Raw genomic sequence first — 26,708 nt, 5'->3', positions numbered from 1 at the left:
ACGTAAAGCGCATAAATAACTCAGGAATCAGATCCAAAGCCGGGGAAAAATTCAATTATAGCCGCGATAAACAAATGGTATTTGGCATTGGTACTCTGGGATTTATTAGGCAACCGAATCACGGGACTTAGCCGGGCCAAATCCAGCCAAAAGGGATTTCGACCAGGTGTTGAGGGTTGCACGTGGAAAATTGAAGCCGGGAAAAAATGTATCCACGAGATACATTCAGGATGTGAGTGCCGCGAAGTTCTTGATATATTTCGTTTGCCAATTAAAGCTAAGGTTCACCTGTCTCTACGGTGGTGGTGCCATTGGTGACTCCCGTGGTGGCTCCTGTGGTGAATCCTTCCTCCGCCTCCTGGCTGCTAAGCTCCCCAATGTAGTCCTCACTGCCATTAGCGGAGGCGGAGGACGAAGAGGGCGGGGACATGGGAGCGGTCTCCTCGACCTCCACTAGGAAATTAGTTCCCCGCCAGCCAGATCCCCATTCTTGAATTTAATTAAGCGTATTTAATTAAGAATGTAGTTGACATTTTATTATTACTTACCCTCGGAAAGACTGCCTGCTGTGGTGACTTCTTCGCCGGCAACTGAAAGGATATAAGAATAAGGATAAGATTAGTGAATCTAAACAAAGTTCATCAGAATAAAATGCAATAAACACTCGGCAAACAGATTTGATGACTTGGGAATTATGCCCAGAGTTTCCCACTTGAAAATTCCCTCTATTATGCCATCGTTCAGCACTTAAAGGATCATATATAGCCAAGGATATCCCCAGATGATTGCTTATAGAGGGGCTAGAGGGAGGGATGTGTGTGCTATTGTCTGTGTGTGTGAGTGTGTGGGTGTCAAGGATGAAGTTTTCCATTTTGTGACGTTGGTGAAAGTTTGTCTAAAGTGCTATGACTGCACTTCTGGCACATGGGTGGAGGTTTTCGAGGGAGTTTCCTTAGTAGGGGGTATCATATACCAAGCAAAAAATAATATTAGTTTTTTATCGAATTGTAATTTTATTTTATTATTTAATTTTTAAGGATTTAAGATATCGTTAATAAGAGGTACTAAGCTTAGTATGGGGTATCAAATAACTTCATATAAACTCCCATTTAATATTTGACGTTATATTTTTTCTCAGTGCTCAAAACCAGGCACTCAAGAAGAAATAACTTTCTATAGTTATTTAGTGCATTAAAAGTTTGTGCTGACAAAGAGGTGTGTGGGGGAAGGATATTTGCAAAATAGGGTGAAACAGCCTTCATAATATGCATATGTAGTGGTGTGTGTGTGTGAGTGAGTGATGTATGTATGTGTGTGTGGGACAAAAAAGATCCTGTTAGCAAAATGAAGCCAAGAAAGGCGAAACCCAGAGCTTAACAGGTGGGGGATGTGGTCAGACAACGCCACTGGAATTGGCCATTAAATGAGGCCACCAGTCAGACCAGCCAGGAGGTAGGAGGTAGGGGGTGGGGCGAGGTCAAATGACCTTGAAAGCGTTTAGCACTCATCATCAGATAGTCGACCCCCATGAACTATTTATTTAGTTGCTTCATTTGCCTAATTTGCTTAATTACATGTGTTCGGAGCTCAAATCCATGCAGCAAATGAGTTAATTAACATGCGCAAATTATACGCAATTCCCACTGGGATAAGTACAAAGGATGTGCTGCCATAAAAGGATACCCATACCCAGGATGCTATCGACACTGTATGCGATGATTTTCCTTTGAACCTATGCCATACGTACATACATATCTGTGGTGTGGAAATTTCCCCGTAATTTATGAATGAAAACTGAAGATACTGCCGAGATTGAAGAAAAAACGCAACAGTAATGGAGTGTGGAAAAGTGTAATAAAAATGAAATTAGAGAGTGAGGATGGTGAGGAGAGTGAGGAGAGTATGGGAAACCCAGTGGAAGGGTGAAAAGTGCAGGAACCGGAAGGCAAAAATTTTCACAGCAGGTAAGTCCTCTCGTACCACTAATTTTCAACCATTTCCAGTTTCATCGTCAGAATCGCCATTAAATGCTCATTAGAGTAAACAAACAACCCACAACAACCAGCGACGAATGCAATTTTAATAATCAGTAGCCCAAAAACAAAGACCAGGCCCTGTCCTCGGGATATGGAGTGTATTCTGGTCCCCACAGGACACTCTGCCACTCGGCCGGCAATTAACAGAAACATTTTACGCAATTTATGAGTCACCAGAAGACTGCAAGGAGAGAGCCTGCTAATTAAAAGGACGAAACTGGTCTGCATGTCATACATATATATCAAGGATGTCCTCAAGGATATATACGCTTTAATATTGAATCTATTAAAGCAGCAAATGGGATTGGACTTGTTCTTCTATGACAGTTGGGTGGAAATCAAGGGCAGAAACCCATTGAACTCATGTTCATATTAAGGCTATATAATGCTATATATTATATTTAATTCAAAGATACCTCCTATATAGATTCATAAACCCTTGACAGATGCAAAAAAGCCCAAGTTTTCTCAATAAACTTTCTCACAAATAAAGAATGGAAAAGCAAACCGGATTACAAATGTAAATAAACATCAAGGGAGAAAAAACTCCATAAGCCATTCAATAATTCATAAGAAAACATACACAGACACTGAGCGAAATAGGGGGCTGGAAGTAGAAGAAGCCATGTGACAGTCATAATACAAACACAATTATAAGTGAGGGAATTCTATTGATTTTCTTCGATTACGACCGGCACTCGTAAACGCTATGGCAAAGGATGTCTGCCTCATGTTGTTGTATGTAAGTTCCTGAGAGTCTTGGCAATCAAGGGGGCGAACCGGAGGGGGTGGTGGGGTGCCACAGGTGTACTGACAAAAGCCGCTTACTAACATGGTCTCCTAAAAGGACGAGGACAAGGAGAATTCAAGGAAAATTCAAGTCGACGTGACGCATGCAAAGGCTTCAAACGAGTCAAAAATTCCAAAAATCCCAGCAAAGGACCGGAAAATTGGGTACTAAAGTTTATAAGCTTTAAAGATACCTCTTAAATAGATTTTTAACAAATTTCTTTAAATTATTTTTGTGCCATTTTGTAAACTATCTAATTTTCATATCAAAACAACCGCTGATTATAAAACGCATGCAAGTCCTTGGGCCTTATCTCACATATCCTTGCTTAACATCTTCCCATTTATTATTTTCACCCCGTTAATATATAATCTAGTGTGTTGTTTATGTTTGCCCACAGCTACCCCTTTTGAATATTAAATTAAAAGTCCTTTAAAGCCCCCGAGTGCCCCAGGAATTCCTAGACAGCCAACAAAAAAAGTGTTGCCTATCCCGAGGCGCATTCAACTAAAGTGCGATAAGGAAGTAATGTTGGACGAACTTTAAGCGAGTCTTTGGGGCATGGACATGGTCGTGGCAGAGGGGGGGAGGAGCCGGGAGCAGTTGGGAGGGGAGGGCACTTAGTGCCACTAACACAATCACTTTAAAGCTGGCCAAAAAAGGCGGGAAAAAAGTGTCCTGGCATGGCCACGTAAAGTAGTCCTCGTAAAACGCGAGCGATTGCCTAATTGTTGCACCTAAAAGGGCGTAGCCCCAACGCCCACTTAGTTACTACAACTCCCAAGAGCAACTGTACTTAAGTGAGGTTAATTTCCAAAGCCATAAAGAACAGTCTGCATGAGAGTCCTAATCCTTGAAGAACTTTTTGCTTCCTAGACTTTAAGATCTTAGGTTTGAGATCTTCTAGGTGAGACTGTACCCAGCTAAACCCTAAATATTTTTGCATAAATAGAGCAGAACACTCAAGGACTCGCGTGCACCTGGTCCGTCCGGCACGGGCAAATCCCAGACAGGACACTTGGGCTCCAGCTGTGCCAGGATGATGGCATCAGGTGGCTATTGTCCAAAATTAGAGCCTAAGTAGCCTCGCCCTGGCGTGGCTTGCTGTGTGTGTGCGCATTTGATTTGGAGGATGTTTCCTGGCCAGTGTTTCCCCCGGTTTAGCGTTTGTGATTTCCCCGCGGATGCGGAATTACCGCCGCGACATGGATATGGATGGGCCTTTCCAATTCCTGCCGAATCTGGCCAACGAACTTGAGCCTAGGATCAACAAGTGCCCGGAGGACACTGGCTCACTCAATCATCATCATCATTGGACTGCCGCTGTGTATCCTGTCAATATACACATACAATGTATGTACGTATGTCTATCCTGAACTACCTGACCGATCCCCGCACACGTGGTACGCGGTTTTATGGCCAGGACTTTATTGCCTTGGCCAAGGAGTTGCAGGAAAATGTTTTTCGTAAACAAAATTCCATGGTTTTGAATGCGGCTAGCCATTCTACCTCTATATATTTCTACCTATGTATATATACCATACCTACCTACACACACCCTCCCACCCATCCAGCCCACCTCCCTCCCTTTCACTTCTTTATGTATTTTTTTTGGTTTTTTGTTTTCCTTTTTTTTGAAGAAAAAATCGAATATTGCATTGAGAGTCTCTCGTGATCACAGATGTGTTCTGGAAACGGCGGTCATGTCCTTGCCAGTCATCCAGCTGGCCAGATAGTTGCCTCAATAAAAAAAAGGACAAAAAAAATATCCCGCGACCCCGACAACGGAGTCGAACCCGGAATCCAGAGACAATTGCTTGGCTCTGCACTTGTGCCAAAAGTTGCATTCAACTTTTTTGGGCATGGGTTTCCCTCTTTTTATTATTTGTCTCAGTTTCAGTTTCAGTTTTTGGTTTCATTGTTACAATTTAGGGTCCCGGGCACGTATCCTTGATACATACATTCTCCTCAACTCTCCTCAGCTCCGCTCTGCTCTGTGTCAATGGCATTTCAATTTCGTGGACATTTCCTTTGGGGGCTCCGTGCGGAATTCGGAATCTCTCTCTTGCATCCAAATCCGGCGTCCGGAGTCCGGAGTCCGAGGTCCGGACTCGAATCCACTTTTGACTTCAATTTAATGGACAGAAGTCGAGTAAAGTCAACTGGATTTCTTGCTTTTATTTGTGTGGCTTTGATTTCTGCCACAATGTTGCAAATGTTTTATATACTAAAGGACACGGATGCGCTACTCGAAGGAGCCGAAAAGGATACAAGAAGATCTGCTTTAAACTGCGGCAGAAAACTTTCCTCATTAGGTTGTGCGACAAGTCGGGGGCCATAAATTAAGATAAAACTCAAACACTAGATGGAAATTAACTGTGGAATGTGCGCTCTGGAATCCTTGCAAGGACATACTATGTATGCTGGGCAATAAGGAAGTTCAGCTACTTAGTTAAATTGTCAAGGGTCATTCCTCATACGTGGCTCGCTCTCTGGGAGTCTGACTTCCACTCAATTGAAGGATAAAATATATGCAACGATATAAGGACATGGCTACACCCACTCAAAGTCCTTGTACTTGCACTTCCAATCACACACACTCCACCGAATCGAGTCGAAGCTCTTCTGGCCAATTCAGAGATATTTTACAGAGAGAAAAAATCCCATTAAGTATTTCTTTAAATTTTATTAAATATTCTTTGAAGCCCATATTATTGGAACATTTTTTCCCCAACTGTCCTTCAGCCACATGGAGCTTTTCAAGCTGCGCGTCCGCTTCTGTTTCCGGTTCTGCTTTCGTTTCCGTTTCAATGGAGTCCACCATGGAGTCCATGGAGCCCCATGTTGCATCCATCACGTGCAACCAGCAAAGCGGCAACAAATGTCGGGTTACGTGATTCGGATTCAAATTCAGATGCGGATGCAGATTTGGGATGTTGAATGCAACACAGGAAAAACAAAAGCCGGGAAACTACGCCAGGACTTTAGTTTCCAAAAGGAAATTCCGCCTTCCCAGTTTTTCCAGACCGAGCTAAATATGCGGGAATTTTAGCGATTGCGTGCGAGAATGCAACACGAGGCAGGGTCAGAGGTGAGATAGTCAATTGAGGCCTGAGGTTGCCCAAAACAAAAGCCAGCATAAGTTAGAGTAGGAGGCATGCCACAGAGGAGGAGGAGTAGGAGTAGGAGGTTCCAGTGACTCCAAAGTGTGAACGATTATCACGTCCTACTGCAGTGGCGAGTCACGAGCCAAGAAAGACACACATCCCTCAGATACAAATACAGATATAGGATAGGGAGATAGGGATTCTATTTATGGATATGAGGGAAGTATATCCTGTCCTGAACGGGGATCTAAAATATGAAGCTCATAGAGTTCATCTATCTTTTAAAGAGTTTTAATTCAAAAGTAACCCTTAAACCTTCCAGAAACCCCCAGTCCCCTAATGAACTGATTATGCCAATCATAATTATTGCACTTTCCTGGCCAATTTTCGCTTCCAGGACGAATTCCATTTGTATCTGAATCGAGTCCGCCATTCATTGGCCGTCACTCCATTGAAGGCAAATCAGGCACAAAATCATTTTCCACCTTTCATTTTCCGAGTGTCGCCTTGAATTTTCATTTGAATTCCGAGTTTAATTTGATTTCTGGTCGAGTTTGTGGAATGTCCTTGGCAGGAATAAGCAAGAATGAGGAATGGATTCCATTCAGGACATTTTTTCGCCCGAAATAGATCGCAGTCGGTGCAGAGCAGATGTCCCAGAAGATTTTGATACAAAGTCCTTTGCAGGACCATAAGCAGTATATGGACTATATAAAATTGCGATCCTGCTAGCACTTGTGGCCGGCGTTAACGGCGTTCCGAAGGATGCGCCACGGCGTTTACACAACAATTGTTTTGTGTCCCTCTGCCAGGAACGAAAGTGCCAGGACAATGGCCCAAGGTTGGCCTCACCAAACAATGGTCAGGGCCACACTGTTTGATGATCGTGGCCGAGGTCCTGCCCGCCGGCGGTACTGTCCAGTATCATTCTCCATATAATCCAACAAAAAATTTGGTTTATAAAACCCAAAGGGTTGTGCGGTTCTTGGCCGAGAAAGTTCTTGGCCGAAAAGATTCATCTGGTAAACCTTAACTCGTTGCCAAATCAAGGACACTCTCTCCCTCTCTCTCGCTCCGTGTTTCTGGCTCTTTCCTGGCCCTTTCCATTTCTGCTGGCCGTTATCCTGTGTGTGTGTTTTGACCAAATTGCTGGGCCATAAATCGTACCGCGTGTTTTCATGAAATCCCCTGAAATTTAAATCTCGCGGGGATTAGGACAGGGAAAAAATGTTATCAGGTAGCGCGTAGGATTCCTGCTTTTCTTGGAAGTCCCTTTCGGCGAGGACACGGACTACCTGACTGGGTGGAGGTATAAAAACCTCTGGGTTTATGGCTCAACCAAACAGTCGATCGAGAGTTATCCGAGCGAGAACATCTAAAGGACATTTCAAGAACTTTTCAAAATCATCTGAAACATGGGTTGCTGTGCGAGTAGTTTGAAGCTGAAGGAGCTGTCTCTGAACAGCAGTGTTTACGTGGCGTCCGGCAAGTCCAGGAAGCGCCTCTACAGCAGCCGGAACAGCAGCTCATCCTCCGGAGCGTCCACATCGGGAGCCTCCTCCGCTGCCGGGAGCAGCAGTCGCAGCATCTGGAGTCGCTCGAAGACATCGCAGCCGATCTGCGATGACTTTGCCGAGCAGCCACAACTGGAGCGATCCTGCGGCTACTACACTTGCTCCAGCGCCGACTCCTCGCCCAGAAAGAGCCATCAGCCGCTGGACAAGTCCTCCACTTCCTCCCTAGGGGAGGAGGAGTGCCAGGAGAACCCGCTGATGCGCACTCAGGACATGGAAGACACCCCCTTGGTGGGCAACCTGGAGTGGGAGATGTACATGATGCAGCAGGCCCAGCGGATAATGCCGAAGACCTCCTCGCCTATCTGCCAGCGTCGCAACCAGGGCGTTATCCCCGCCAGCTCGTACCAGAAGTGGCGCAACTACCTCCAGTCCACGCCGGCCCACATGCTGCACAACGTCACCCACATCCCGGAGGCCATCGCCGGCCACTTCTGCCCCACCGGCTTCCCCGGTTTCAGCGACCTGGAGGAGATGGAGAGTGCCGCGAAGCGGTTCAAGGTGGATGTGCATGTGGAGCAGGAGGATCTGCCCGAGGAACCTCTGTACACCACTTCCCAGTTGCTGGCCGGGCACACCTACACAAAGCTCATCTCCACAGATCTCTAACATAGAAGAACTGAGAACAAAGAAAGGGAAAATCTCACCTACTCCGCTTGGTTCGGAGACGGATGACGATTCCCCAGGACCTGGATCTGGATCAGGATCTGGCAAGGACTGGCAACAGGCGTGCCAGCTGTCTAACAGTTGGGCTCTCATCCAAAATCATTTCCAAATTGCCCAGCAATCATAATTTTTTTTCAAACTACATTTAAGAAAATTTAACGATACGTTCAAAGTTGAATAATTAAATTATAATTGTATTATAATAATAATAACATAAAAAATAACAAAACGGAAACAAGTATTTTTTAATTCAAATAATTACAAGGTTCAGAGGTCATGGCTTGATTCGTCAAAACTTTTTCTTTAAAGGAGAAGTTTTCAAACTTTTTTTGGGAGTTTTTCGGAGCGGTGTTCCCGTCAAGCGAAAATTAAATATTCACGGCCTTTGGCTATTTTTCAATTCCTCTTATTAATTTCCATAATTTAAGCCACATTTTTCGGGCCATTTTCCATTATTTTGGCCGCAAAATGTTTTAATTGGACTTTGGTAATTCGATTTTAAGCAGCTGCCACAAACCGCACACGGAAGCTGCCACAACACGGGGCAGAGCCAAGGGTGGGCGGCCAGGGTTCAGGGGCTCGTTTTGGCCAATAGATTTTGGCCAAGCTCTGGGCCTAATTAGGCGCACAAATGCGCTTTAATTAATGCAGCCGCCGGGCCAAAAACCAATCAAAAAACTTTCATTTCAAACGAAAAAATAAAACCAGAGCCTTGGCTACAATTTGAATATGGATTATGCATTATGGATTCAGGACTTAGGGTATCGGATTATGGATTACGGATATGGATAATGGATTATGGCCATGTTTGCATTTGTAATTAGTGATCTGGCTTATTGGCCTGCTAGATTACCCGGCTAGGTGGTTTGAAATTTAATATTTATAGTAAATATACACATTATCTCTATCCCCAAATATTTATGCCATTATCCTTATTTTTTTTTTTAACAGGATATGCCTGTAGTTTTTATTGATTTTCATGGCTTGTCAAGTGTCTTTCCTCCGAGCCCACTTAAGGTTTTCCTGCCAAGCACCTGAAACCTTCGCATTTCCTTTTTCCGTCCCCTCCCCACCACCTCTTTTCTTTACTTTTCCAACAATGACATCCTGCTGTCAGAAAGAGACGGCCCAAGGCGGCCGAGAAAGAGACGGGGAGTGCGGTTACCCAAGCGGCTTGCATCGGTGAGTTGCCATAATTGGAGCTGGCCGGCAATTGTTCCTCCAATCAGTCTAGCCGTCAGTCAATCATTCAATCAATCAATGATTTCGATCCCAGGACTATATAATTTGCCAGGACGAAAGGGGGCGGCGGAGCCGAGGGCAGACAAAGAGGCAGCTATACAAAGTGCAAGTGTTGCTCCTAATTGCTGCGACCAAGAGGCCACTCGAGTGCAAGTGGAAATGGGTGGGAATTGGATGGAAAAGTGGGTGGAATATGGGTAGGAAGGTGGGTGTCAGGTGGCAAGTGGCAAGTGAATGAGAAAGTGGGTGGCAAGGGGAGTGAAAAGGTGGGAGACAGTGGGCACCTGTTCCGTGTTGATTATTGCAAAACTTTTCCAGGTTGAAAACTTTTCTGCAGGCCCAACACATGGAAAGTGAAAATTGTAGGCCATGGGTCATAAAATATAAGTAATATTAAAGGCCATAAGACCGTATAAATGTGAAAGATTCGTAGTTGTAATTAAATAAAGTTATTTCATTTATAAGTGATATTTAAGAAGACCATTTCAAACGGAGCTTTAAACTAGAATACCAATTTTGGATATATCTTCAATGATTATTTTGTTTTATTCCCCACAAATCTGCCTCAAAATAGATTTTTTTCTCTTTTAAATTTGTTGACCCTTGAAAATGGGGTGGTGCCCCATGGGGCCCAGAGTGATGTCTATATCTTCTCCATTTTTGATCCGATTCTCAAGCGGAATACCTTAAAAGATTTCTGGGCCGATTCCTCATCGATCTGCATTAAAATCCTGACACGAAATATTTTTTCAATTTTTTGTCCTTTTTTCCTGATGGGACACCTTGAAAATGGGGTTGTGCCCCATGGGGCCCAGAGAGATGTCTATATCTTCTCTATTTTTAATCCTATTCTCAAGCGGAATACCTTAAACGATTTCTGGGCCGATTCCCCATCGATCTGCATCAAAATCCTGACACGAAATATTTTTTAAATTTTTTGTCCTTTTTTCCTGATGGGACCCCTTGAAAATGGGGTTGTGCCCCGTGGGGCCCAGAGAGATGTCTATATCTTCTCTATTTTTAATCCGATTCTCAAGCGGAATACCTTAAACGATTTCTGGGCCGATTCCCCATCGATCTGCATCAAAATCCTGACACGAAATATTTTTTAAATTTTTTGTCCTTTTTTCCTGATGGGACCCCTTGAAAATGGGGTTGTGCCCCATGGGGCCCAGAGAGATGTCTATATCTTCTCCATTTGTGATCCGATTCTCAAGCGGAATACCTTAAACGATTTCTGGGCCGATTCCCCATCGATCTGCATTAAAATCCAGACACGAAATATTTTTTCAATTTTTTGTCCTTTTTTCCGATGGGACCCCTTGAAAATGGGGTTGTGCCCCGTGGGGACCAGAGAGATGTCTATATCTTCTCCAGTTTTTATCCGATTCTCAAGCGGAATACCTTAAACGATTTCTGGGCCGATTCCCCATCGATCTGCATCAAAATCCTGACACGAAATATTTTTTCAATTTTTTGTCCTTTTTTCCTGATGGGACCCCTTGAAAATGGGGTTGTGCCCCATATGGCCCAGAGAGATGTCTATATCTTCTCCATTTGTGATCCGATTTTCAAGCGGAATACCTTAAAAGATTTCTGGGCCGATTCCCCATCGATCTGCATTAAAATCCTGACACGAAATATTTTTTCAATTTTTTGTCCCTTTTTCCTGATGGGACCCCTTGAAAATGGGGTTGTGCCCCATGGGGCCCAGAGAGATGTCTATATCTTCTCCAGTTTTTATCCGATTCTCAAGCGGAATACCTTAAACGATTTCTGGGCCGATTCCCCATCGATCTGCATCAAAATCCTGACACGAAATATTTTTTCAATTTTTTGTCCTTTTTTCCTGATGGGACCCCTTGAAAATGGGGTTGTGCCCCGTGGGGACCAGAGAGATGTCTATATCTTCTCCAGTTTTTATCCGATTCTCAAGCGGAATACCTTAAACGATTTCTGGGCCGATTCCCCATCGATCTGCATTAAAATCCTGACACGAAAAATTTTTTTTAATTTTTTGTCCTTTTTTCCGATGGGACCCCTTGAAAATGGGGTTGTGCCCCATGGGACCCAGAGAGATGTCTATATCTTCTCCATTTGTGATCCGATTTTCAAGCGGAATACCTTAAAAGATTTCTGGAACGATTCCCCATCGATCTGCATTAAAATCCTGACACGAAATATTTTTTAAATTTTTTTTCCCTTTTTCCTGATGGGACACCTTGAAAATGGGGTTGTGCCCCGTTGGGACCAGAGAGATGTCTATATCTTCTCCAGTCTTTTCTTATTTCTATATCATTGCGAATGATTTGTGGCTTATAAGGCCCAGGATTATAATTTCTTATTCAAGTGCCCACATAAAAATGATGTAGAATTATTAAGTTTTCCGTTTGGCCTTCACAAAGAAACCGGAGGAGGAGCCAGAGCAGAAAAAATATACAATAAAAACTGGTCCTGAGGGCAGGACATGGAGGCCGGAGCCTCCTCTGCTCCTTTTGGGGAATAATAAATAGTAAATGGCGCTATTTTATAGGGAATTTATGCGAAAGAAAACGGCAAAGAAATCAAATAAATATGAGTGGCGATCTATTGTGCGGAAAATTGAAAAAGGAATTATGTTTCTGAAGGAAAAACTGAAACAAAAGCAGCGGAAAAGCCGTAAAAAAGTTAGTTGGAAAAGTAGTCGGTTCAACAAGTGGCGGAAAAGCCAGGTGAGGGAAATTAAAAAGGGGGCCCAGAGTAATTTTCACAAAATGAAAAGGAAAAAATAACGAAAAAATTCAAAACTAAATATGTTTTTTTGCAATCCCTCCTGGCAACCTTTGGCATTTTTAACCTGTTTTCCCAGAAATATGAAAACACTCTGGGGAAAAACTTTAAAGTGTCAAAGTGTGAGCCGGCCAAGGACCAAGGTCCTGGGATGTGCCAGGCCAAAAGGCAAAGGCCTAGAACAAATCAAACTTTTCACAGAAAAACAGAGAAAATATATAATTCAAGAGTTTATGCAGAAAGAGAAAAAATGCGAATAAAACTATAAATAAATAATAAATTAGAAATATTTATATTTTAAGATTAAAAATTCTAACATTTATATTTTATATACAACCTTTAGTGTGCTGCCAAGTGTTTATAAATATTCCAATTGTGAGTTGAAACAGAAAGGACATTTTGTGGGACTGGATAAAGACTTATCATTAGATAAGACTAGGACTAAGGACTTAAACCAAAAAGGACCAAAGAGACTGGGAGGTGAGGACGAAGCCAGGAGACTTTGGTGCCGTTTGACAGCCGCAAGTGTTGGCCTGACTCCTCCGAAAAGGACACTCGAGGACCCTCGAGTGGCGGACAAAGGCAAAGTGCTCCGGAAAAACAAAAGGCGCGAGGCAGAACCAGAGCAAACTCAAGTGGTTCGCCTTCGCCAAAGGACCCACAAAAGGACTCGAACAGATTTCGCAAAATCGTGATCCGCTCTAATTACAATCTTGCCACAATTGCGTGTTGCTAGTCCTCCATTGAATCCTTCATTGAATCCACGAAAGATTTGCCTAATCGTTGGGACTCTTCAGCCACCAGCATGTATCCTTCCCGCATTCCCTCGAATCCTTGCATGTCGCGTGCTCTCTGCGGTGTGAAATCTGGGCGAAGATTAGAGCGGATCTGCCAGATATGGGATATATATTCAGATATATAGGATCAAGCGGGCGAGATTAGAGGGCGAGAGAGAGGGAGACTGGTAGCGGGGGGCGTGGTTAAGCTTCTAAATCCTCGGCCAGGATTAGGACATCTTGCGGTTTTAATGCCAGCCAGCAGCTGTGGCTATCAGACCGCTTTCTAAGCCACATTTAAGCCATTTAGAGACGCTGATGAATTTATGGGCGACACACTTGCCACTCTGGACTTGCCACTTTATTTTTCTACCACGATACAGAAAAAAAAATTTAAATTCATCTATCTAGCAATTTAGGAAACTCTTCAGGTAGTTTAAGGACCTTTTAAATTATTGTAGCCTACTTTAGGACGGCCTTTGAAATTATTTCTCCAATTTCTCGCAAGTACTGCCTATCTATTGCATTTCAAAACCAAAGACTCTTGGCCCTCTACAAGTCCTTAAAAAATATTTAAATAAAATATGACTTCAATAGAGAGAGTATAATATTTCTCTCGCCAAAAAAAAAAATAGAAAACTCACATCCTTTGTTTTCTATTGATTTTCCTCGTGTGTGCGTTTGTGGTTTTTGTGGGTGCGGAAAATGGAAAAGTGGAAAAACAGGGAATTCGATGCGTGCCAGCATCAAAAACTCCTAAAAGGGAAAAGGGAGAGGGCCCGGGGGGTCGCAGTGGGGTCACAGTTCAAGCTGATGGATAGTTCGCTTGATTGAAGCTGGCAAAAGGGCATCCCCGAGCCCCCAAGTCCTAGCCTCCTTCTCCTCTCCATCGAAATTGAAAACCAAGTCAAACAAAACTTAAACAAACTCAATTATAGAAGCCACCAAAAAATGAGTTATTAAAGCTATTTAATTTTTAAGGATGTAAAAAGTAAAAACTCGTATATTCTTTCCCTAAAATATCCTTTAAAGGATATCCCTAAAAACAAGACTCTCCAAACAAAACTTGGAAAACATTCATCATCTGTGGGGTCAGTATTGTAAACAAAAGACTGTCAAGACGTTTTTCCCACAAAAATATGTATTAAGTATATAGAATATATATAAATATATACAAAATATATGTAGAGGTGTATAGTTTTTGTTTAGACTGTGTCAAAATCGCATTAGATGCTGTTAACTTTTCTGGGTGACCGTGCTTTTGTGCTTTTTTGGTCAATTTGTTTGTTTGCCCGCAAATTGATTGATTGCCATTGATGCGTGATTTGTCCTTAACCCTGCTCACACAGTGTCCTTGCCCTTATCCTTATATTCCTTATCCCTTATCCTTATCATCCGCATCCTTTGGGTGGATTTGTGGTCATCCCACTAAATTACAGAAGACAAAGTTAACTGGCTTTGGAAGTGTGTGTTCTCTCATCTTGATTGAGTGTCTTTTTTTATATTATTAACTTTTGGACAAACTTTGTAACCTATGATGATTGAAAGAGATTGCTTAAAGGAAGTCCTTTGCTGAGAATAGAGTTTCTCTTTGCATTAGACTTTTAGTTTAAAACTAAAGTCCAGAATGTCCTGGGAGAATTCGTTGACACCCCGTTGGCCAGCAAATATTTGTAGAATCTGGCCAACAAAAAAGTGCGGTGGAAAAAGGACGATTTGCATACAAGGAATACACATCAGAAAAAAGGCGGAAAAAAAGAGTTGATACGAATATTCCCAGTTGCATTTTTGATGTCCCTAAAAAAGGGTTAAATAAAAAAGCCATTTGCCGTCCTGTTTTGCATTTATTTTTCTAAAAATGGTAAAGTGCTCCGGCCAGGTAGAAATTGTGCAAAAAAGGCTTAAAAGGGAAATAGAATCTGCACTTAATTGAAAATATAACAGCTGCTGGCGTTTGGAAAATCAAATTGAATTTTGCCAGGCCCGATGTCCTTTGACATTGACACTGACAAATGGGAGTTTATAAAATGTGCAATATATTTAAAAATTTATATAAAACTTATACACAAACACAGAGCAATTAATGGCCAACCACAAAATGTCCAATAAAGCGAACTGCGGCGTATCTCGGGGATGCTGCTGGTACAGATACAAATGTATCTGTTACTCTCTCCCCCTCCTAACAAATGGCAGCAATTAAGTGGAATTTATCCTAGAAAGGGAATGCTTTTCAAGGGTCAAAGTTGAATCATGGATTCGGGCTTGAATGGCTTGGACAAAAGCCAGAAGAATGTGCTCTGCAGTCTGCAGGTGACAATGAAATGCTTTTTGAGCAAAAAATTGGTTTTAAATAAACTATGAAATACTCTAACTATGAGTTAAAAGTTTAATTCATTTTAAAAATAGATAAGCAGAGTTTCTTATGAATAAGAAAGTGTAGTACTTATATAAGAGAAAATAGTACTCTTTATATTAGTGGAGAATATCCTTTTGACCCTAAAAATTCATTCCGTTCACAGGACGTACTACTGTCAGGAATTTGCAAATGAATTTTCAGCTCTTTTGTTCGGCCTAGAGAATGAAAAGCGGAAAATTTTTGCTCCAATACAATTGGACACTACAGGACACCGCCAGACCACCGAACCCACTGACCCTTTTGTGCCCCGACCTTGGCCAGGAGGCGGGGCCACTCCCCCTCTCATCCAAACGCAGCTCCCATGTCCTTTCGGTTTCGTGTGCTTTTAACACAATTAGAGAGTGCATCGAGTGCTGAAAAATAAATGGAATTAATGGAGAAATACAAGACCTACAAGGACTAGATTTTTCGCCAGTGTAATTGGCTTAATTTATTTATTTTTCTTGTGTAATATTGGGCCACTGTAGGTAGTGGAGTCTAATTTTAATGAAGGGAAAGCAGCTTATGTCCTCGCCCAACCAATTACTCACACACACAGGCACACACTCAAATAAACACACTCACACATGTACATATAAACAGGCTCTTATTTGAAGGGATCATTGACGGCGGAGGCTCTGCTGACATGCAAAGGCTGATTGACACACAAAGGAGGCATTCTGCCAGGATGCTTAGCCATGGACACTCCGCCATGAAATTGCCTATACGTCAGTCACGCCCCCATTTCCAGGACGAGGCACTGCCACTTGGCCACTGAGAGAAAAGCCTATACAGCCTATATCAGAGATATGAGCTCTTAAAGGACATTAGTACCTACAGTGGACAATGAAAAACAAGCTCTATTTTAGTTTGAAATTTTGAATTACAACCTCTATATTTTTGGACACCTGACAAAATCACATTGTGTTTGGTTCACATTTGTCATTATATCGTATAACCCGAAATCCTCCCGAATATTAAAAGCACAAGCCCAGGTGTCCCTCTCAGATAAAACCATACTGCTCCCTCGCAACTGAAAGCCAAAGCCAAACCCAGATTCAAATCCATATCCAAAATCATATCAAAATGCACATCCATAGTCCATATCCATGTCCCAGTCCGAGTCCGAGTCCGTCTGCTGCAGTGTCCTGCAATGGCCGTGGATCTAACTGAATCTGTGGAGATACGGATGGCGCAGGGACTGGGACATATCGATCTCGGATGTATAGCCATATACCGCGTCGGGTTCGTTTGGAGGGGCAACGGTGGCTGCGGGGACGACTAAGTTGGCCTGCTTCTCGCGCTCCTGCTCGTTGAGGATTTGGAGGAGATCGGCCGGGAGGCTGTAGCGCCCGTCCTCCTTCTTGAAGAAGCCCAGCGGCTCATAGGTCTCGAGCAAGATCTTGATGTCGTCCTTTAGCATCCAGGAGGGGACTCCCAGCATGTTGCCCATGTGCTTGGCGAGCCGGTCGATGGAGGCGGGCTTGCCGATGGAACGCAATCCCCTGCTCACGATGGCGATGTCCGAATATATGATTCCGTTCTGACGACTCATCGTACTGCGAATTTCTAACTTTACTTCCGAATTTTTCAAATTTTCTGAACTAAGATCTAAGAGCTAAATGTTTTCGTTTTTTTTTTGTGGGGTTTAGTCTCTTTTACTGTCTATTCTGCCTATGTACTTCTGCTAAGATTAAAATATGATTTTTAATGAGGTCAGGTTGGGCTCTGGCGAAGTATTCTTTCAAGACTACTTGGATAGGGACTATTTCTCTCAGTGTCCGAGAGCCACTTTGTTGCAATTCATTAAGTATTTCCCCTCTCCCCATCGCTCGGTCCTGAGCGGGAGCATGCATCCTTTCGCCAGGCAATTATGTCTCAAGCATATCCTGGCCAACTGCCAGCGGGCTGGCAGTAAGGCCATTAAATGCCTGCTGCCTGCGTGTCCTTAGCGGAGGACATGCACGTGCAAGGATTGCAAAGGGGGTCATAAAAAAATCGCAACCCAAGCAAAACCCAAAGGACTCAAACCCAAAGTCCTGACCAAATGTTGCCTCATAAAACTATGCAAAACAAGGGGATTATGGTCAGGGATCGGGGACTTAGATTTTATAGAGGTAGAGGTCGCGCGGAGGTAGCGAATAAGAGGTCCGGCGCGACCCTATAGGACCTGCTACCTGACGCCCCAAGCGATATATATAGTCCTGCCTGTCCTGGCAATCAGCATCAGTTGACAACGAACAGTCGAAGTGACAACATCATCTCTGAGACATTTCTGAATACTTTGAAAAATAAACATCATCCAAAAATGGGCGTAACACAGTCAGTGGAGAACGTGAAGAGCAGCGAGGACACCACTGTGGCGGCTGCTGGACCTGGCGGCATGTGCTGCCTCTTGCCACGCCCTCGTCTGAGGGGCCTGCTCAGCAAGATCCAGAGGATCCTCCGCAACAAAGTCAGCATCTCATCGAGGAAGCACAAGAGTAAGCTGAGCAAGTTGAGCCGATCCCGCTCCAAGTCGAACCTTCTGCGTCCCATGCCCCGGTGCTCATCCTTCGGATCCTGCGGCACCCTGCTGACCACCGCCAGGGGAACTGGGCTGACCACCATGGACCGCCACTACGCACAGTGGAAGTGCAGCTTCGAGCACTCAATTGGCCAGGAGAAGCGTCCGCTTCACGACATCAGCGAGGCTATCGCCGGGCAGGTCACTCCCCACGGCTTCCCCTCCCACACGGACGCTCGCCGCTGCCTCCTCCCCGAGTCCGAGGACTCCCTGCCAGAGTCGCCGCTGTACGAGGCGAAGGTGCGCCGCCGGATCAGCCTGCGCATTCCAGTCCAGGCACGCCCTCTAGTGCGTCGGCCCTCTGCCCGCCAAAGGGCCGCCCAGGCTAGGATGGAAGCCCAGATCCAGAAGGACCTGTGCGACCTGGAGGACTACTACGGTGGCTTCCACTTTGCCCAGCGCAACGAGCGCTTGGTGCGCATCTAGGACTCTATTTTTAAGGACTCTATAACCAGGACCCAATTGAACAACTATTTTTTGTATTTTTTTTTGTATTGTAAAGCCAACATTGTGATAGCTTGTAAGCCCAAGGACTTGAATAAAATTCGCATATTAAGATTTGAAATTTAAAATTTGTAATTATTCGGAGTATTTATTGGAGATTTATTTTAGAGGAAAACTAATAGAGCTACCATCTTAGCAAGTAATTACTTATAATAATTATAATCTATTAGTTTATTCAAGTTCTAATTAGTTTTTTGAATCATAAGTTGTTCTAAGGACTCTTTAAAGTATTTAGGCTTCAATTTACCAAGTATTTAAATATATTTTGAATATTTAAACTACAAACAACAAAAGCGATTAATAATATGAAACACTTTGAGCTAAAAAGTCTTAAAAAGTGCAATTTATATTAGTGATTTGTGGTTTAATTGCCAAAATAAACATTTAGATGCAAAGTGCGTGTATCTGCGTATCTGCGAGATGCGTCTGCCAATTAGAGACGTTTTTCGGCATTTTTTTAGAGGTGCAAACTATATTTAGAGAATTAAATTATTGAACTGAAAAGCATACAGCGTGGCATACCCACTCGGGGCATATCTGGGGCAGGGCTAGAGGGGCTGCCGAGGCGGGAGGTGTGTGTGTGTGTGTGTGTGTGCAGAGAGAGAAAAAAGAGGCAGGGCAATTAATCAGCTGCCAACTAACAGAAAACAACAAAAGCCCCCATGAGCCAGAATAACAAGAAAATGCAGCAAAAACAGACAAAAGCCAGACAAAAATGAAAAATTTGCAAAAAAAAAAAGGGGATGGGGAGGCCATCAAGGGAAGACCTTGTCCGACTTTCCCCCTTTTTTCTTTTCTTTTTTCTATCACAAATAATTATTTTCTTTTATTTTTTGGCAGCCAATTGGCCACGTTAACACATGAGATATATCAAGAAATGATTTCAATTTTGCTTTCAATTTCAAGTTTATGAGAAGGAGTATGGCAAGTGTGGCAAGAAAAAATCGTATATTATATGCGTTTGTTCAACTCATTTTTCGGCGCAAATTACAGTCTTCGGAGGATGTGAGTGCCCCCCTAAAAAATAATAATGCAAATGCCTCAATGAAATATTTGTGGCACTGTCGTCGCCGTTTCTGCGTCGCCGAGTTGAATGAACCGCCGAAAAGCCCCAATGACCGCCACGAAAATTTCTCAAATAGAATAAAAACAAAAATTCCCAACAATCCTAACGTGTTGTGGATAAACTTAAACAAAGAGTTTTGACAAAACTTTAATAAGCTAAAAGCGAGCGCCCCCAGGGACGTGGCCTGAAATAATTCCCGATTGATCGGAACTGACAGTAGTCGGGCTATTAGCCTCCATGTGTACACCGCAAATGTCAAATCGATACAAGAAATTCAAGTCCAATATCAATAACTGAACCAGGACTAAGGCAGGACTCGGGCAGAACCCCCCAACAATCCAAAAACCAAAACCAAATCCAAATCTAAACCAAAGTCAATGTCACGTGCAGGCGAAACCAAATCAACAAATGAAAACTAATAGGCAATTATAGGCAAATGTCCAATAAGACAGGGCCGGCTGGAGGGGTTCTGGGGGCATGGTGGCACCTGCCACACGCCACCCACCCACCGCCAAGGGGCGCCTGCATCATGCGGTTAACCGAATGCCACAAAATGAATCAGAGCCTTTAACAAAAATGACATGAGTCTCTATTTTTAAGTCCCTCTGTTTAAAGGTTAAATGTTTGTTTTGTAATTATTTGTAATTGGTAATTATGAGGGTGAAAAATGTAGGATATAAAACACTCTTTTGCCTATAACTTTACTTTATAACACTTTTTACTACTCTTTTGCCTATAACTTTAGTCTATATCTTTGAACCCAAAACTTTACTTTACTTTAGAATACTTTAGAACTCAGAACTTAACTTGAACATTTTCCAAAATAATAAAGCTCATTGAAAATGGCATTTTACCAAAATCCTGGCTATAAATTGTAATTCGCAAAAGCACCACGTTTTCTAATAACTTTATTGGCAGTCAATTTTCTTCTGGCTTCCCTCGTCTTTGGTTTTTCTTTTTCAAAAATTTTCACGCCAATTTTTGTCGCCCCTTGATTATATTTTTTTCACATCTTCTCTCTAGGAAATTTGATTTTTCGCTATTTATTTAAATTTATTTATACTTTATCTGCCATTTGGTCGTTGAGAACATCAGCGAACGACGAGCAATCTCCGCGTCATCCTCATCTCATCCTGTTCGGGGTTTTCTTTCTTTCGTATTATTTTTTTTTTTGTCGCTCCCCGCCCTTTGCATACATTACCACCCACCGTAAACCGCCCACCGCCCACCACCCATTGCCCTTTGACCCCCTCCGTAACTGCCTTTTTTCCTTTCGTTTCGCATCCCGTTGACGTTGACGCTGATTGTGTGCAAATGATAGCAATATGGCAACAATCTTTATATCGCAGGACTCGAGACTCCGACCCAAAGGAAACCCCACTTTTCTGGCCTCGTTTGTTATTGTTATCATTATCATGCTTGGCTGATGATGACGCTGACAATCGCAATCGCAATCGCAATGGCGATGATGATGATGTCCTGTACCCTCAACGGGGTGTGGGGTACCTCGGCTAATTGAGAGTGAGATGTAAAGGATATTTTTTTCACTTAAAATTAGGCAGAAATGATTTATAGTTTAAAGAAAAAGATCCCCGAAAGGACCTTATTATTCACGTGTGTGCGAGTGTAGAGTGTGTGCTGATGTCCTTGAAGGAAGACCACAAGTTCATTGTGCTATGAATTATTACATGTGCCTGTCAGGATGAGGACACAGAGCGTATTTCGTGCTTTGATGTACTGACGGATGTGGCCAATGTTAATCATAAGGTCCTCGCCAGGACGAGGATGTGCATTTCTGTTTAATTAAATTTTAACGAGACGACAAACACTACTAAATCAAGGCCACAAATCCTCCGAAGAATGCGATTCCTGGAGCGCTGCTCGGGATCATCGGGACCTAAGCACCCAGAACAGCGTGTCCTTGCCTCGTTGTCCTTGGCAAAGCCCACTTAAGGCACACGCGGCGTATACGCAATTAGTTGACTTTAATTTATGTCGCAGCCTGACAAAAAAGGATAAAAAGCGTTTTTGGCAAGTGAAGACAACAAGAGGGAAAAAATACACTGGGGAAGGAGCTGGCAAGGACATTGGCGAAAAAGGCATCAAGGGCTTTTCGACAAGGCTTACGCTCTAAGCCAGAACGCGTAAGTGGCAATTAAAAAGCCAGCAAAAGATGCCAACAAAATGGCTCTAAAAGGAGCCCCAAGGATGCGCGGGGGAGGGGGGTGAATAAGACAAAAAAAAAAATAAAGTCGGCCGGGGACCATTTTCCTTTTCAGCCATTTTGTGGCTTGATTTATTTTCGCTTCACTTTCACTTCATTTCCTTTTCATTTCCGTTGAGATTCTTTTTTATCTCATCTCTCCAAGAACTTAACTTTAAATATTCGAATTTAGTTAATTTAAAAACCCCTTTTGAGAAAACTTCTCTCACTTAAAGTTAAACTTTTAATTGACCATTTTGGTCAGGGCTGGGAGAGCTTCAATTTTCAGCTCGCCGAGTCTCTGCCGAGCGTCCTGCGAAGGATATTTACCTTGGAAGAGCCTCCTTTACACTTTCCTCTATATATTTATTTTCTGGCCTCTGTGTGCCTTTCATATTTACTTTCACTTTGCACTTGTTTCGGTTCAAGTTTTGCAGTTTGTTTACCTTTCTCGTCGGCCCTCCAACAAAAAATTATGAGAAGTAATGGAGCTTAGATTTTTGTTTTTTACCCAAAAAATGTATATTGAAGGCAAAGTTATGGCCACTTTTTGTTTTAGCCTCCTTCAGCCATTAGCCCGGCTCTTTCCTTATTTCTCGAGTGTGGTTCTCCACTATTTCCGAGCAAATTCACAACAATGAGCGGGAAAAAGCAGTAACAATGTTGGCATTCCCATTCTTCTCATCATTTGGCCATCATCCATCTCTATATAGTGGTTCTTCAGCCAGCCACCCGCCCCTTTTCTTTCCAAAAACAAAAGAGGGCGGAAAAGAAAGCAGAAGAAAAGTTGTGGTAAATTTTTGTAGCATACTTAGCAGCGCAGCTCTGCGAGCAAAGTGGCATTCGGGAAATAACACAAAAAAGCAGACAACACAGACACACACATATACAAGAATACTGATACACTGAGAGAAATGAGGAACAAAGTTATCTGCATTTTTTTTTTATTTTATCAGAAGCCAATAAATAAAAATCAACTCTTTTCAGGACCTAGTTCTTCTGAGCTTTCTCTACAAATAAAATATGTGTAAGAAACCTCGAATTTCTCTCAGTGCAGTGCAGTGTATTTTGGGTTGCCAAAGCTGGGTGTCATGGATTGGCCATTTGGAAGGCAAGAATGTAAATGACGCCATAATTGCACACATCAAATCAAGCAGCAGAGGAAAAAGGACGAAAAGGAGCCGAACAAGAAAAGCCAATGGAAAGAAGAAAGCAGAAAGTTGTGGCAAGAGATGGAAGGAAAAAAATGAAAAACAATTGTGGAAAAGAAGCGGAAATAATTTCAATGGCTGCGTGCAACAAAGCGTTGCAAATCGACGCGATTTTACGCATTTCTTTCTAACTTTCCTTCCTTTTTTCGGCGGCCCATCCCATCCCTTCCCTAACTTTCCCTTTTTTCTGGTATCCTTGTTTTGATTGTTTGCCCAAAGGATATTAAGTCAATTGCAGAGCGAGGCTACGCCTGTTATGCATATTTAATTTTATGATTTCGGGACGAGCCCAAAAAAAGAAACAGCACGATACCTGGGAAAGGATATCATAATTGGAAGGGAAGGCTTGGGCTTACTCTTTGCGGCATACAGGTTGCGGCATGCTCTGCCCGAAGTTGCCAATTAACAGGATAGATCATGCAGGATTGATATGTCCTTGTCGCCACACATTCCCAGGTCCCCGAGACCGCAGAAAGTTTATCAAAGGACTTTTGGGTCAGCAACTTGGAAGCCACACATCGAAACTTTCGATTGGTTTGCTGGCTAAAGAAAATGGTTTAAGTTTTATTTGGTTTTTGAGTCCTTGGTCCTTAGACGACCAATAGATACCCTTCCAAAGAAGGATACTGAAAGTCATGGAATATGGAGGCCTATTTTTCTGACCTTTGTAGTGAATTAAGCCCCAAAACACGGACTAAATGCTTGGCAGAGTTTGATAAACTCACTGGCAAGGACATGCTCTGGGGTATCCTGGGTGGAGGCTTAGTTTTGGTTTTTGACCTTTTATCCTGGCGGCCATCCTTTATCCCTTAGCCAGCGGTTTGGGCCTGGTTTCCTTTTGTCTGGCTGGCTCTGACTGCGACTCTGACTTGTTTGTTTTGGTTCTCACTGTCTTGCCTTTCTCCAGCCCCTTTCTCCTGCCTCTTTCTCCTGCCCCTTTCTCTTGCCCCTTTCCCTCTGCTTTCTCCGAAATATTGTTTATTGTTTGGTTTCCTATCTGCGCCGCCAAATTGATTTCGAAGCATGTAAATAAATAGATTCGCTGCCCGCCATATAATTATGGGCCAGAACTTTCTGACTTTTGTCTTGTAATTTGGTCAATCGTCCTGGCCCTTTCCAACCCATAGCCCTGTCCCTGTCGCTTGTTTCAGTATGCAAATTAGTGGCCAGGGGTCCGGGGGAGGGAAGGGAAGGGGCAAGGCCACGGGCTGGGTCGTGGGCTGTATGGGTAGCCAGTGGGCAGCATATTTCGCATGTTTACCTTTCAACTTGATATGCATAACTCAAATAAACAATCGCCCACTCTCTTTTAATTTTTTTTGTTGGGATTTTCGTAGATTTGTGGATTTTTCGGATTCGGTTTACCTTCGAATTTGTCTAAATGGAAATTGATGAGCACAGTGAGCGGCAACAGTTTGCCGCCACCTGATTGATGATGATGTGCAAATATTTGTTTACCTTTCGGTATGTTTGCCTTTCGCCCTGATTTCCATGCCCAAAATTAAATAGACCCATGAATTATTGATATCTTAATTAACTGGGTAGAGGAGTAGAGTTTTGGCACACACTGTCCAGCAATAAATACAATTTTATTGGCCTTTGGCCGAAAGAGGAAAATTCTAATAACATTTCATTCAAATAAACATTTTAGCCACAAAATCAGAATCCGAAGCTGCCACAAAATGAAAACGTTCCGGAGGCGGATTTAATTTGAAATCAAATTAAAACTTGCTCCAAATGCAAAACACAGAGCCAAGAAGTTAGAGTTGTATTATTTTTGGCCAGTATTTTGGGCCAAAATAACAAGTGCCTGGCATGTATGTATCCGTATCTGCAGCATTTGCATTTGTGGTGTGTATCTGTATCTGTATCTGTATCTGCATTGAGCATCTGCATTTCTTGTTGGTTCAGTTGGGCCATAAAGCACCCCCCCTGGCCTCCCTGGCCGCCCCACTTTGTTTGTTGTTGCATGGCTGCTGGTGTTGCATTTTGTGCGTTTTTCATTTTGACCAAACGTACGAGCCAGGTTTTCTTTTTTTTTCCAGCACCAGCAGCAACTATGGAAAATGAAAAACGTTTTTCCAAAATGCCAGGAGCTTAGAAGGACGCAGCGCTCTACAGGATGTTCTGTGCCACAAAAATCAGTGTCATTGGATGATGCCAGAAATGATTTCAAAAGGAGAGTATCAGTCCTACACGGACTGAAATTTTATACATTTTTAGGAACTTTATTTAAAATGATAATTTCAGCTAGAAGGATGCGTTCTCCACCCTAACAAAGGACTCATATCCTGCCTGCAACACACATTCGTCCAGAAGCAGAACACATATTTGCATTCGAGTGTCCCAGCTGTAAGGACACGAATTTCCTTCGCCAACAAAGGACGAGTTGGGACGAGGGGGGTGCCGACAAGGACACGAGTGGCAGGACGCTAGGGTACTGGCCATAAAGAGCCTTCTCGGCCATTTGGCTAATTATCCATTGAGCCGCTTACAACTTTAATCCCCAAGACGACAGCCGAGGATTCCCCTGATGGGGAGGCCCCTTGTTTCAATTAGAGAACTCGGACTCGGCCTGTTGTTACCTGGCCAGGATAACCAGTTTATTAGTGGCGAATGCTACCTGTGATTCAGTTGATCCTGCTGCTACCTGACAGCTACTGTAGATCGAGGATCCCCGCGGTCTTTTCTGACTTGCGGTCATTAGGCAAATTCGGAGCAACCCTATGGTAAGACTTTCAGTTTTTGTTGAAAAAAAAAGAGCAACTGAAGGTAAGAGGCAAAAAAGGTCAAAGGGTAAGGCAGTGTGTTTGGGCTGGGGGCGGTACTTGGGGCGTGGCAAATCCCGTTTTGTAGTTCACACTCTTCAACATTTGCAGTTTGCCTCAATGAGTTTTTAATTAACTTTCAAAGCAAAAATGTGTCAGTTCCACACTTGAGAAAAATCCTTAAAAATTTTACAATATAAAATGATATATTTTAATTCTTATAGTCCTGTATTATCAGCCTTTTTATAACTTTTTGTGGCAGTGTACGTGATTGCCTGCTTTGTCTTCTTGGCCACGTTTCGAGCTCATCACACATGCTGCTCTCCAAGGGGGAATTGTGGGCTAGGAGGGGCCAGATAAGGGACAAGGCAAGGGGCAACGGGGTAAGGGCTAAGCAAGGAGGCTAAGAGGCCAGGGGGGCGTGGCTGTCATTTTGCATTCTATTCAATTCCCATCAAGGTGGAGAGACTGCTCGAGTTGACTTTCAATTTTTCGCCAGGATAAAGGACAATAGCAGCAGCAGGAGCGGGCCAAATTGTTGTCAACACTAATGAAATTACAAAAAGGACACGACAGGATATCCAACATCTGGGAAAAAGGGGTAAGGGGAGCGGAAAATCCCAAAGACAACAACACTTTAAATAATTAAACACTCTCGAGAGGGGAAATTTCCACAAGGATCTATCCGAAGATCTTATCCTGACAGGCGACCGAAAAGGATTTCTTGAAAAAGGATTTATTCAAGATAATTCATAATTGGGAAATTACAATTTTCCAAATGTGTTTACGAACTTATTAATCTGAATGAAGGGAAAACTATTTCATATTCCAGCTGCTATTGAATGGGAAAAACTTTTCGGTTTTCCCCAGAAATTGATTTTGATTTGCAGCCAATGGAACTGAAAACAATCAAGAAAATATATATATTCACATTCGTGTTTTCATGTATGTTCCATTTTAATCAAAGGGTGTTAATGTTTGCCAAAATAGAGAGCACGAAAGCCACAAAGGCACAGTGAGGACTCTGAAAGGAAT

The 26,708-nt window shown here is 43.0% G+C and overlaps 4 protein-coding genes across 4 annotated transcripts in view; 2 read left to right on the top strand and 2 right to left on the bottom strand.

Moving 5' to 3' along the window:
- Nucleotides 1–26,708, bottom strand: part of LOC6504000 — a 36,143-nt gene that overhangs the window by 4,479 nt on the left and 4,956 nt on the right. Inside the window, exons 2-3 of the mRNA XM_001963947.4 lie at nt 549–590; nt 289–489 (exon numbers count right to left, since the gene is read on the bottom strand). Of these exons, the coding sequence (XP_001963983.2) occupies nt 289–489; nt 549–590 (243 nt within the window). The remainder of the gene's footprint in view (nt 1–288; nt 490–548; nt 591–26,708) is intronic.
- LOC6503660 lies at nt 7,256–8,368 on the top strand. Its single transcript, XM_001963946.3, has one exon. It carries the CDS (start codon nt 7,349–7,351, stop codon nt 8,114–8,116), a length of 768 nt encoding a protein of 255 aa, XP_001963982.1. The 5' UTR covers nt 7,256–7,348; the 3' UTR covers nt 8,117–8,368.
- On the bottom strand, nt 16,232–17,032 carry LOC6503999. Its single transcript, XM_001963945.4, has one exon. It carries the CDS (start codon nt 16,908–16,910, stop codon nt 16,521–16,523), a length of 390 nt encoding a protein of 129 aa, XP_001963981.1. The 5' UTR covers nt 16,911–17,032; the 3' UTR covers nt 16,232–16,520.
- Nucleotides 17,493–18,493, top strand: LOC6503661 (protein nullo). The gene has a single exon (XM_001963944.4). The coding sequence runs from the start codon at nt 17,664–17,666 to the stop codon at nt 18,345–18,347; it is 684 nt and encodes a 227-aa protein (XP_001963980.1). The 5' UTR covers nt 17,493–17,663; the 3' UTR covers nt 18,348–18,493.

The sequence above is a fragment of the Drosophila ananassae genome, chromosome XL (genome assembly GCF_017639315.1).
Source record: "Drosophila ananassae strain 14024-0371.13 chromosome XL, ASM1763931v2, whole genome shotgun sequence".
Classification (NCBI taxonomy): domain Eukaryota; kingdom Metazoa; phylum Arthropoda; class Insecta; order Diptera; family Drosophilidae; genus Drosophila; species Drosophila ananassae.
The sequence above is the reverse complement of the archived record's forward strand: the minus strand, read 5'-3'. Positions and strand labels throughout refer to the sequence as shown.